The sequence below is a fragment of the Haliotis asinina genome, chromosome 14 (assembly GCF_037392515.1).
Source record: "Haliotis asinina isolate JCU_RB_2024 chromosome 14, JCU_Hal_asi_v2, whole genome shotgun sequence".
Classification (NCBI taxonomy): domain Eukaryota; kingdom Metazoa; phylum Mollusca; class Gastropoda; order Lepetellida; family Haliotidae; genus Haliotis; species Haliotis asinina.
Window position 1 is genome coordinate 28,779,224 of NC_090293.1, and position 13,490 is coordinate 28,792,713.

Here is a 13,490-nt window from a genome sequence, read left to right on the forward strand (position 1 = left end):
TTACTAGGCAACGCGACCACACCTAAAAAGTACATATTTGTTAATTTCGTCTGAATAATCCTGAATGCTGGTGCTCAATAGAGCAACTACGGTTTTCTCAACTGTCACGGAAGACGGGGCAGGGTGATACCGACATCACTGAAAAAAAAAAATAAAGTCAATGCATGTCATTTTTATGTTTTCTTGTTATAAATTCATTCGTTTTTTGCTGACCTTGTCAACCCGAGAAACGATCATTTTCTTTTTGTGCATCGATAATTCAAGCCCCTGGTGACACTTGACAAAGCAAAGTTCCGACATTTCGTTAGTGTCTGAAAGTCGTTTGACGCTGCAATCGACATCATTTAGGCTACGGCATTAAAATAATCGAGTACGGACCAGACAGCCAGAGGTTGACAGCATGAATAACGATTCGGAAAGTCCTATCCCACTTTGTGACCATCCACATCTCATGAGACAGATACTGCGGTCAAGGGTAACAAGTATGGCCTCAAATCCTTGCTGAACTGAGTGGCCAAAACCATTAATCGTGAGTGAGTGAGAAACTGTGGTTTTACGCCGCTTTTGTCAATATTCCAGCACTATGACATGGGGCAGCAAAAATGGGTTTCACATATTGTACCCGTGTGACGAACAGAACCTGGGCCTTAAGCGTGACGAGCAAACACTTTAACCACTAGGCTATCCCTAATCTCATGTTTAGCTATGTCACCTTCATGTTAGATGAATGCCAAGGTGTGACGAACTCAGATTCACAAAGCTCCTAAATTCTCCATCGTTTCTTGTAGCATTCGTACTCCCTATGGTACTCTATATGAGGTACGATTGCTACGGGAAAGTTACGAGATCTTGGACTTACGAGATCTTTATGAAACGGGGCTCAGTGGTTGACTGAATGAGCTTCGAGTATCACGACAAGTGCTGCGTGAATGCTTGGGATGTATATTCTCATATAATATAAATGGAGCGATTTAGCACAATGGCTGTGTTGGGAAAACATACCAGGTTCGATTTCCCTTATGGTTGTGACATAAAGACCATACTTCCGGTCTCCAGAGCTGCGATAATTGTCGCTATATTGCTAAGATCGTGGCCAAACTATACTCATTCATCTTCGTCAATGCATACCTTAGAATCGTCACTGTTCCTTACAAGGAAACAAAACTCCACCTTTCAAAACGTCGAAGTATGGACCGGTTGTACGAATGGCTCATTATGGATTATACATGTATATGTTTCGACAGGTTTTACGTCCGTCCAGCACTATTCCCGCTGCGCTGAGCGACACCTATCGAAGGATCGTGTACGTAGATTGAGAAGCTGTCGTCCATACCAAAGGATATGCAATAAAGAAGAAACAGGTAAATTGACGTTTTATTTATATTGTTGATTAATGTAATATGTGCAAAACTTAAAATGTCAAGCTAACGCCAATCATCAAAATTATGCGTACTGTAAAAGGTACACATATCCCATCAGAAACTTCTATTAAAAGAGATTGGTGAAACAAATGCGAAATCTGAATAACCTAAACGTAAATTGGCGATAGATATGATGATTCACCATTTGTATTGTAGTTTCCATTCAGGTGGGAATAATTACATGACGTTATTCTGCACATATATAGTTTACCACGTGTATTGTAGTTTCCATTCAGGTGGGAATAATTACATGACGTTATTCTGCACATATATAGTTTACCACGTGTATTGTAGTTTCCATTCAGGTGGGAATAATTACATGACGTTATTCTGCACATATATAGTTTACCACGTGTATTGTAGTTTCCATTCAGGTGGGAATAATTACATGACGTTATTCTGCACATATATAGTTTACCACGTGTATTGTAGTTTCCATTCAGGTGGGAATAATTACATGACGTTATTCTGCACATATATAGTTTACCACGTGTATTGCAGTTTCCATTCAGGTGGGAATAATTACATGACGTTATTCTGCACATATATAGTTTACCACGTGTATTGCAGTTTCCATTCAGGTGGGAATAATTACATGACGTTATTCTGCACATATATAGTTTACCACGTGTATTGCAGTTTCCATTCAGGTGGGAATAATTACATGACGTTATTCTGCACATATATAGTTTACCACGTGTATTGCAGTTTCCATTCAGGTGGGAATAATTACATGACGTTATTCTGCACATATATAGTTTACCACGTGTATTGCAGTTTCCATTCAGGTGGGAATAAGTACATGACGTTATTCTGCACATATATAGTTTACCACGTGTATTGTAGTTTCCATTCAGGTGGGAATAATTACATGACGTTATTCTGCACATATATAGTTTACCACGTGTATTGTAGTTTCCATTCAGGTGGGAATAATTACATGACGTTATTCTGCACATATATAGTTTACCACGTGTATTGTAGTTTCCATTCAGGTGGGAATAATTACATGACGTTATTCTGCACATATATAGTTTACCACGTGTATTGCAGTTTCCATTCAGGTGGGAATAATTACATGACGTTATTCTGCACATATATAGTTTACCACGTGTATTGCAGTTTCCATTCAGGTGGGAATAATTACATGACGTTATTCTGCACATATATAGTTTACCACGTGTATTGTAGTTTCCATTCAGGTGGGAATAATTACATGACGTTATTCTGCACATATATAGTTTACCCCGTGTATTGCGCTTAAACATTATCAAGAATCAGCTGTACGCACATTTTTCACAAATTGACCTGTGATGCGGTGAAATGGATACTCAATAAAATAACTTAAAAGGAGTCAGGTGCAAAGACTGAATGGAAGTATTATCTCATCAGAAATAATGTATCACAATACATTATTATTTATACATTTTTTAGTTATTTTATTGAAGAATTTACTAAGTGTATTTTATGAAATAATATTACATGCAATAATTTATATCTATTGCCGGATAATCTTTTATGTTCTGTAACCATCGAGGCCTGCCACAACAAATGAATGAAAACAAAATACCACCTCCACTCCACCCACCCTGATCTTGCTGGAGGAATAAATATGTCAATGGCCACACACAGGAACAATATCCCAAATATCCCAATATCTAAAGTTGCACAAACACACTCGTCTAATACCATATGCCTTTGTAACACCTGAATTTAAAAACATCAAAAGCGTTTCTAGATTTCATAACGTGTTGGTCTTGTGACAAATTCACTGTGTATAATAACAAGGATTGATTAACCAGTGTATTATCGCTTATCCCTTCGACTGATCGATTGCACAACAGCATACCATTCCTCTTTCTGCGCTTCAACATGCACCAATCGCCATACAGTCACTATATCAAACCTTTCTGTTACCTAAAGCAAACCACTGATTAATGTATATATCCTTGACTTCTGCTTTGATATATAAAGTTCAGGAGTGAGCTTGGATTGAAAATAGCAATGTTTTTTAAACAAAAGCGTAGCCGAATTTTATGCTTATTAGCTATTCGTATTCATGCTGACGTATATTTGTTTACTGAAATACATAACGTTAAATTTTGTGGAGTCAGTTCCATGCATGGTTGTAGTTTGCCGAGCGCAGTGGCGTAGCATTGTCATCCATGGCATCGATCCCTGTGAGGAGCTTGAAAGGTGATAGAACAATGCTCATGCTTGTAAGTAAGTAAATATTCTATTAACGTATCGCGTGGTGTACAAACATATAATCACACAGAGAGGGCAGATTAAAATAATTAAAATAAATTTTATACAACACCCGGCCTGTAAGCCTGCGATACTCGAGGTATCATTGAGTTCATAGAAATGTAGAGTAACCCATTAGTTAGTCAAGTGATAAAACGTTACAGTGTTCCTTAAATGTCTATAGATGTATGGAAAAGATCTTTTTAAAGTATTAAAAAATAGTCAGACGCGTGATATTGCAATGCAAGTTAAAATGTTCTCCTCTTGTAAAAGTAAAACATCTATGCATAATGCTATACAAGGACATAGCTAAACTATCATTTTGTCATAACGTTTTACAACTTAAACCTTGGGGCGGGTTGACTTAATGAAATACATCCCGGAAAAGCTGTCTGTAGAGAATCATATGGTAGATCAGAATAATCTTCACAAGGAATGTATCGCATCCTCGACGCAACATACACGAAGTTGGAGTGGTGTTTAGATCACGTGACCATGGTTATGCTGTCACCGTCATGTCGCGTTGATTATTACATCACAGACAAACAAGCCAAGACAATCGATGTCGTCAGAAGTGGGAAATCTCAATGCACGTATTTACTTTCAAAGGTAAGCAAAGTCATAATAGTTTCTTTCACAAATAGGAGGAATGAATTAAGAAAGAAATGGTAAATAATAGATAATATATATCTATTTCTTTCATATATATATATCAACGACACATTTACATCATGTGGCCAAAGTGAGAATATTTATCATGTGCTTATTGAATTATATATATGTCCATGTAAAAAGGACAGAAGAGGCGTAAGCTATTTTGTTTACACACACACACACACACACGCACACACACACACACACACATATGCAGGCGAATATGGCAACATACAGAATAGAGACATTTTAAAAAAGCCTTTAATATTTCAGTTCTTCATTAGTGCTACAATTACACCTCTTCAGGTTTTCCCTGTATTATTCTAGGAATTAGTTTTCAACAACCAACATGATTCTCTTGCACTTCTTGGCCATGGCAACCCACGAAATCAAGAAACTGACATTACGTGGTAGGTACCCAACTTTTAACTTCGAGCTAGAGGACACACAAGGTTTACAAAGGTATTAGGAAGCAGTTATCCATTTTTTGATATGTAAAACACACTTTTAAATGTTTCCTGTGTCACCCCCTGGTGTACTTATTATTTTTGATGAAAAGAAAAAAAAGATCAGCTGTCTTCGCTGCCATGTGACCCATGAACATCCTGGTTATTGACTAAGAAATGCACGGTCTTCACAAAGCCATGCATACATGTCGTTAGAGGCGACTAACGGGATCGGGTGGTCATCTCGCTGCCTTGGTTGACACATGTCAGCGTATCCCAATTGCTCACGGTGCTCATGTTGTTAAATCACTGAATTGTCTGGTCCAGACTCGGTTAATATTTACAGACGGTCGCCATATAGGTGGAATATTGCTGGGTGCGGCGTCAGCCAACCAACCAACCTACCCAACCAACCTACCAACCTACCTACCAACCATGGCACAGTATAACAATTACGTCATAATTTCATGTTTCAGACAAAGTTCCCGATGATGACATGCTTGTCAAGGGACTTTATGTTGACCCAGGCCAGCCTCCGTCGTGCATGCCTTATCATCTGGAAGATCTGATCCCCTCGCCGACAAACCCTAACAACTACGTGTGCGAAAACGACTGTCGGTCCGCCGCCAAGAGTTATTGCCCACCGGTCTGGACAGCCATTATGTTATGTCGAAACGCCAGACCCATAAAAAAGATAGAGGAGAGTTCCTAGCCGGCAAAACCTAAGCCGACATTGTAATATGAAATCTTAATAAATGATATGACATGTTTATGTTTTTGTCATGTTATGATATGTGTGTTGTCACATAATGTTTTGAAACTTATCTGTAATGGTGTTTTTCAACAGTTAATATAGTGTTTCCTGAACACCTGATACTACATTCTCTTCCCACAGAGGTTACTTGTCATATCTTCCTACGAACCTCTGTTCTAATACGGCCATAATTCGCGGTTCTCATAAAATCTTCTAGCGGCATAAAATGACAGCTGATTTATTTCCATTTTTTTCTGTCCAATCAGAACAAGTGTTACATCGACCTAGATTCAACTTGACAAATGCAAGCAATGTGGAGAAACAAATATGACATGACTGAGTTCTGTCTGGAAGAAGCATTTGAGTATCGCGTTCGGGAAGAGGTTCTAGCTTTCACGATGCATCCGGAAATTACCGAGAACTTGCGAACGATCACTTTTGAAACAAGGTCGCTGATTGCACTACTAAATCTGATTGCCTCCAATCACGACTCTTGAACACTCGCACCATGAAAGGGTCGTATTAGAACAGAGGTTACGTGGGAAGATATGACAAGTAACCTCTGTGGGAAAAGAATGCTGATACTACTGCAGATGAATAAAAAAATATGTGAAAACTCATTATTAGTACTTTGCCTGTTTAGATTTCGTCATTTTTATCATTAGATTATCTACGTTCCTTTTATCTATAATTTGATTTGACAAACCCCATGTATTCACTTCTTAATTAAATATCAAACATATACGTAAAGCAAACATCGGTACTATGTTTGGGGGTGTAGGCCTCAATTTACAGAAATATTAAAAATTGCTTAACAAACTATCATTTTGCTTTGATTTTCCGTGTGTAAAACTTCAAATGGAAAATCAAATTAAACTATTTAATTTTCGAGACCAACGTTATGAATCTTTTCCCCCAGAGATGATCTGACGTTTTGCGTTGAAAATGCGTTGAAATGAATGTTTGATCATGAGTCGATTTATTGGAGATTGTGATTCATCGTTATCATTTTGATCCACAAAGACTGTATGCATATTTTGTATACTGATACCTATGTTAACCTTTAGCCTACGTATACTACCGTAACTTGGTCACAGGCCGAGAACTTGAGACATACGTCTCACTGTATGTAGAGTACTCAAAGGGCATGGCCGAGAAGTAATGGCCAAAACATAGTGCCCCATGTCCAGTAAGTCTCTGGTCCTCTTCAAAATGGCCACAAACCACTAGTGAAAATGGTCAAAGCAAACAGTAAAATTGCCCCTACATTATTTTTGTTTTCATTTCAGTATTTAATACCCATAACAATTCCCCATGATGTATTATTTGGACGAAGTAAAAATGACAAAAAAAACTTATATCAGACAAACATTGATGTTTGTGACATTTTTATGGTCATTTTGACTAAGGGTTGTGACTATTTTGACTTCTTTCTTGCGTGGCCATTTTGACCAGGGTCAGTGTGACCATTTTTACCTTTCTCCAAGTCTCTACCACACCAGGTGAAATACAAGCATACAGTTTCATATATGCTGATTTACATAACACCAGTAAGACGCCATTGGTGGACGTTAGAATGTAACACGTTGAATGCTGTTTGGCAAATACATGTAATGACTATTTCACAGTACAGATTGTACATGGATTGTACAGATTGTACACTTATCGCTGACTAATCTGCACAACAGCTGGGGTTGGCCCGGGGCCTCAATCAGCCATCGTTAATGACAAATGGCGGACAGTAGTATTAACATGGTGGAAATGCACAATATTTTATAAAGATTCTATGACAGAATATTTTATTGAAATATTGAAATGCTACTCGTTCCACATCTTCAGTCTGCCAAGGGTCACAATGATAACGAAGGTCCAAGACCAGTATCTTGTAAGTGTTAACAGATAGAGATAGGCTAATCCAATTTATCGTGTACTTCACTCGTGGTCACACTGATATCGAATGTCCAAGACCAATATCTTGTATGTGTCAGCAGATGCATCGTGTCTTTCGCTTGTCAACGCCGTTGTGGTCAAATACGTTATGAAAATCTTTATGTAATTCTGACAGATAGAGTAACTTAACTTCGCAGTAGGTACGTTATCGGTAGTCGAATTAGGCAATAGTATTTAGATACAACAACTTATCAGCAATATTATCAGTAAACCCGATTAGCTATGACAACTGGGAAAGGGTATAAAACAGGGACGACCACAGTCACAAATCATCCTGTGACTGTGGCGTAATAAACTCCTTGTTTATTCACTCAGGTAAGACCCTTTACTTTCTTCTACCTTGGCAAATCGTTACCATTACTGTTCAATGTTTTCTGCAATACATGTTTGCTATCGTGACTACATGTTAAGATCCTTGGCAAGGTCGTTATGTTTAGGTGGAACGTGGTCGTTAATGTATTTTAGACTGTTTTACTCTCTATTGCTCTGTTCAGGAGCGGCTAGGTACCCTAGTGGTTAGAGCGTTTGTTCGTCAAGCTGAAAGCCCGGGTTCGATTCCCCACGTGGGCACAATGTGTTAAGCCCATTTCTGGTGTCCTATGCTATTGCTGAAATATTGTTAAAAGCGTTGTAAAACCCAAATCGCTCCCTGTATTGCTGTTCTATGTTTTGTCTGTTTGATAATAGTAGTTTCGTGACTGTCGTGGAGCGTGTCGTGTATTGTTTCAATTAGTGTATTATGAGTGAATATCTTTCCGTGTTGAATGATACTTGTATAATGTATAGAGTATGTTCGAAACTGTGTATTTCACTATGTACTGCGTAATGTTGTTTTGGATATGCTAGTATTATAAGATGTATGAACGAAATCGTGTTGATGTTATGTGTTAGAAATGTGTCTTGATTTATGTAGTATGTGTCGTGTACATCGACGTATGATGATTATGTACTTCGTATATCGGCCTATAATGATAATGTATTTTGACACCTGATTACCGTGTCAATATGATCCAATAATTATTTGTACCTAATCATGTAAAAATCATCCTGTGACTGTGGCGTAATAAACTCCTTGTTTATTCACTCAGGTTCTCGTGTTGTGTGTGGGTTGGTATAGTTACACCTCCTAGCTGCCAAGCGAGCTGATTCCCCAAACTCGCGAGTTAACAGTAGCTCAAGGAACGGACGGGTCAATACGTGATATTTCAATGATCAACTTTTATCTTCTCAAGGCTTCGTGTTTATAAGTTATGTAAATCTGCATCTACATTCTGTAAACGTCAAAGGGTGATACGGTAGCCTTGAGGTTAAAGTGTTCGCTCGTCACGGGTACGATTTCCCACATAGGTACATAATGTGCAGGCCATTTCTAGTGTCCCCCGCCGTAGTGTTGTTGGATTATTGCTAAATGCGGCGTAAAACCATTACTCACTCACTACATACGACAACACGTAGAGCAGTCTAAGTAAACTTAGTCTCAGTGTATTTCGTTACACTCCACCACTGAGACTCGGTCTCAGCACTGAGGATAAGTTCAGTTAGACTGACACGTAGAGTTTTAGTAGCTGTACGACAGTATGTTGTGATCGAACTATGCGAGTGTCAGCAAGTGCACGAAAAAATAAATTCTGAGAGAATCAGAGGGATACATATTCGATATTTATTCACCAAACGTGTGCATTTGGAAAGGTATTTTCTATAGTTCAATCTCTCAGATCAAAGACGTATATTCACGGTATATACGTCTTTGATCAGATCTATTCTAAATATGACCCCTCACCCATCTAACTGATACCCGGAAGAGCTGAAAAAAGTAATGTTTCTGACTATACGAAATAACATGAACTAGCGGTCAAAAAAGGATACACTTAAAAACTGGAATTGACAATTATTAAATGTTATCAAAGAGTTACACAGCTCAAAACAGTCACCGTCCGCTTATCGACGTAAATTCTAAAACATATCTATCGTATTTCCTCTAATAAGCGCTGGGTAAGATAAGCGTGGGCGGTAAGGCACCTCAAAAAGCGAAAGGCCTCTAATAAGCGCCGAATCTGGGATTCACTTCGGAAAAATACGATATTTATGATAGACGAGTCCTATACATCACCATCAAGCATCCATTTATTATTGTTTCATTAGTAGCTACCGTCAAACATAGGTTCAGTGTATGACTTGTTGTCAAATATACGGCCTGTTACATTAACACATGTGTGGCCATGCTAGGAATTAATAATCTCATAATTTACCGTTTTCTCGGATGGGATACAGGAATAACACAAACAGAGGCAACAAATAATGACTTATATCCTGGTTTACAATGTGTAAGTACTTGCGCGTGGTTCTTCTGTGAAGTTTATTTCAGTCTGTGATTGTGGGAATATAATAGAGAACGTGGCAGGTAACGTGTTTATTTCACCGAGTGACACTGTGTTAATGCCGTTTCCAAGTGACAAACACTTTCCATTTCCCAAGCCCGAATAATAAGTTATGATATCAAAGTTTTCGAGAAAAGATGAAAGGGGCAACCAAATAAACAAACAAACAAACAAGCAAGCAAGCAAACAAACAAACAAGCAAGCAAGCAAGCAAACAAGCAAGCAAGCAAACAAACAAACAAACTTGTCTCCAAACTGTTAATAAGATCATTTTGAGAAATCTTTACTTTTCCATTTTTTCGAGAACCGATTCTCTAGGTATAAGAATTGAGTCTACTCGTGAAGATTCGGGTTAAAATTGATCTTCAGTAACCCGTGTGCTTGTCGTAAGAGGCGAGTAACGGGATCGAATAGCCAGGCTCGATGACTTGGTTGACTCATGCCACCGTATCCCAATAATTATTGCGTATATTGATGCTCATGCTGTTAATCACTGAACTGTCTGTTCCAGACTATTATTTACAGACCACCTCCATATAGCTGGAACATTCCTGAGTGTGGCGTTAAACAACGGATCATAGGAAATTTGTCCTGAAGTTATATAGGGATCCGTGATGGTGGTCGAATACTAAATTCGTATCGATTATGAACCTTGGTTTATGAGCTTTATACACTACCGTCTGAGAAAACGTCCGAGATTACTTCGGGCAAAAGCCCCCAATGACAAAAAAAGTCTTTAACCTTTGCAGCGTAACTTGACACCACACTCATCATTCTTCAGTATCTCCATGCTGGTATGCTACTGCCTGCATACTTTATGGAGCGTAAATTTATGACAGTGAGTTTAAGAACGAAATACTAGGTTAATTAATGAAGCCTATTAATCCCTGCCACTGATAATCTCTATTACTGATTTAATTAATTAAGTCCATCACTCAGTAGTTAATACATGTTTGGCGGGGCTGGTCCAAAGGTCCTCATTTTGGGGTTTTGTCCATACATATGGGATTTTATCAAGGTATTTTTATCCACAGGGGTGCTGTCCTATAATCGAAATTAATTACTGATTTTTAACAGTGCAACTACAGTGTCTTTTGTTCAGAACAGTTAGATTTATATAAAATGATTTGTCCGATTCTCCCAACAGAAGAAGGGGCAAGAACTAGCCTAGAAACGTTGTGAAAAGTGAATAGCGAAGTTGTTATCCACACGATTTCTTTGTAACTGCCTTTGAAGAATTTCAGTTTTTTTCATTTGGTCACAACTCCGACAAAGGAAGCAGCATCGCATATAGGTAATTCGTTATTTTGAAAGTTAATATCATTATACCACTTGTCATATCAGATATCGACCAAATATCGTAATGTCCAAAACCAAACTTAAAAGTTTTTTTGCTGGTCGTTTCACCATTGTCAGCGGCGATAATGACACATTCTCAACGTTATCCAATAACAGTTTAGATATGAGCAGTCTCATATGATATTATTGATATTATCTCTCTTAGAGTGGTTAGATATGTTATTTGCATCTAACATATATGAATAGCTATTGCCGTTTATAAACTGATGAAGTGTACCTCATGTTACATTTGTGATCAGACTCTCAAGGTAACGAGCAAATTTAACTACTCTGTCAAAAAGTACAAAAAACAATTCTTCAATAAGTGGAATTGTGTGTAAAATGCATAACTAGTACGCACGAACACACACACGGTGTTTTTTTAATAATTACTTGAATCAAACTTTTCGGGACTACAAATAACTCTAAAACAAACAACTTTCTATTTTGTCACCGCTATCGTAAAATTAGCTGCTTTCCTAACCTCACCTTGAAGAATTGTGCCTTTTAGTACGATTCTCACATTGACAACAGAAAACCCCTGTAACTTTCACGTGATTTTGTCCATATGGCGCTGAAAGGTTATCCCTATGGATGAAGTTATTCAGTAAGTATTGAGCTTCACGCCCTACTGAAAACATCTGATAAAAGTCTAACACAGGAATGCATGCATAACTTTAAAAATGTACAGGTGCTTGCAAAATCAGCTGGCACGGTATTATTTCAACCAATCAGAATGCAGTAAAACCGGCGAGCACGGTACAGCTGTGATGCTGAATAGCAGTCAGTTTGTTGTGGTAAGAAAGTGGGTAAGCCGCGAGTCGCAAGAGATTTGGCTGCTTGCTTTGAAACTACACTCTATCTGAATAACCGAATGCATCTGCTGAGTCATGGGGTGCATTTTTTCCCGATTTGGTAGCAGACAACCTCTTGAGGAGGAAGATGAACCCCCAAAACCTAAGCAATATTCGTGGTAAGTACTGTTTCCATGAATGTCTTCTGTGTAGATGTACCTGCCAAAACCTGACGTGAGTTTAAGCTCGTGTTTGACGTGACAAATTTATGTAATACAACTGATACTGTTAAACCGGTCTGGTAAAGTATTGGGTATCCCCGTCATAGATCACCAGTGTTTGTGACGACGAAATATTAATAGCTTATCGATGCATGTACAGACAGAACGTAACACCCCTGAATTCCTGAGTATTCACAGACATGTTTCTTCTCATGTTTTTTTTTATACAACCAGTAATAATTTGCGTTTTTATGTCATGATGAGAATATCAGAATTAGAAAGAAATTTGTTTCTAACATGCTTGAAAAAGTCATTGGCATAAATGTGCCTACGTGTTTGAAATTATACTGTCATGCATGAAATTGATGTGGTTCTGTTAATGTTAAAAGAATATTTAATTTAGTATAATACTAGATCCAACAACTACCACAAGGCTACATAAGCAGATCTCTGCATGTCATTGGAGATGAAGACATCACTCAATTTTGAACATTGACTGGGCTTTGTATTTAACTGGAATTGATTGGTTATTTGTTCATAGTATGGCTATAACAGCTCCATAGATTAACCAGTGATCTTGGAAATATTATGGATAATCAGCACCAGATAGGTGCTATAGCGTGAGTCCCAGGGATTGGGAAAGAGAAATTTGACAATGGACCATTTTCTGGATTATCAGTGATTTTTTTCTGAATTTGGAATGGGTCACTGTCCTTGTATCAGTAGTAAACTCAAAAATTGTAATGGGCCATTTTTTTCCAGTGTGCAAAATGGCCAATGGTCCCTGCCTTTCCCATTCCCTGGTGAATCCTGTCATATCAGCTTCATGGGTCAAATGGGAAGAACTTTCTGAAGTTTACACAAACTTGCTAACATCTTAACATGAGGAAGGACATCTCTAACATGCACATAATAATATTGGTTATGAAATATGTGACATATAAAAATTAGGAATCAATCATATGAAATGATTGGCCTCCATGTCATTGAAAACAGTTGTAATTGTTCAGTTGAAGAATTCATTTTAGTCGCAGTAATTGTTTTGAAAATACCATGTGGAGAAATGTTCAGTAAACATGGGCAAAAATGTTCATTGAGTTTGTGCAAATGCATTCAGTAAATATAGGGCTCCCTTACACTTTTGTTTAATCATGCAATGCACATACATTGTCTCTTATTATTTTTCCTACATATCTTTTAAGTGGTCAGCATGTTTATGACCATGTTCCTGTATACAAGTAATGCTGTCATGAAAGAGAAAGTTAGTGTAATTTTTATCCCGTGCAA

General features: G+C 37.9%; 1 protein-coding gene across 1 annotated transcript in view; it reads left to right on the forward strand.

The window, feature by feature from the left end:
* Positions 1–11,940: 11,940 nt before the first annotated feature.
* The window catches only part of LOC137261669 (protein XRP2-like), a 28,658-nt gene continuing 27,108 nt past the window's right edge, over positions 11,941–13,490 (forward strand). The window contains exon 1 of the mRNA XM_067799446.1: positions 11,941–12,161. Within this exon, the coding sequence (XP_067655547.1) occupies positions 12,079–12,161 (83 nt within the window). The 5' untranslated portion in view covers positions 11,941–12,078. The remainder of the gene's footprint in view (positions 12,162–13,490) is intronic.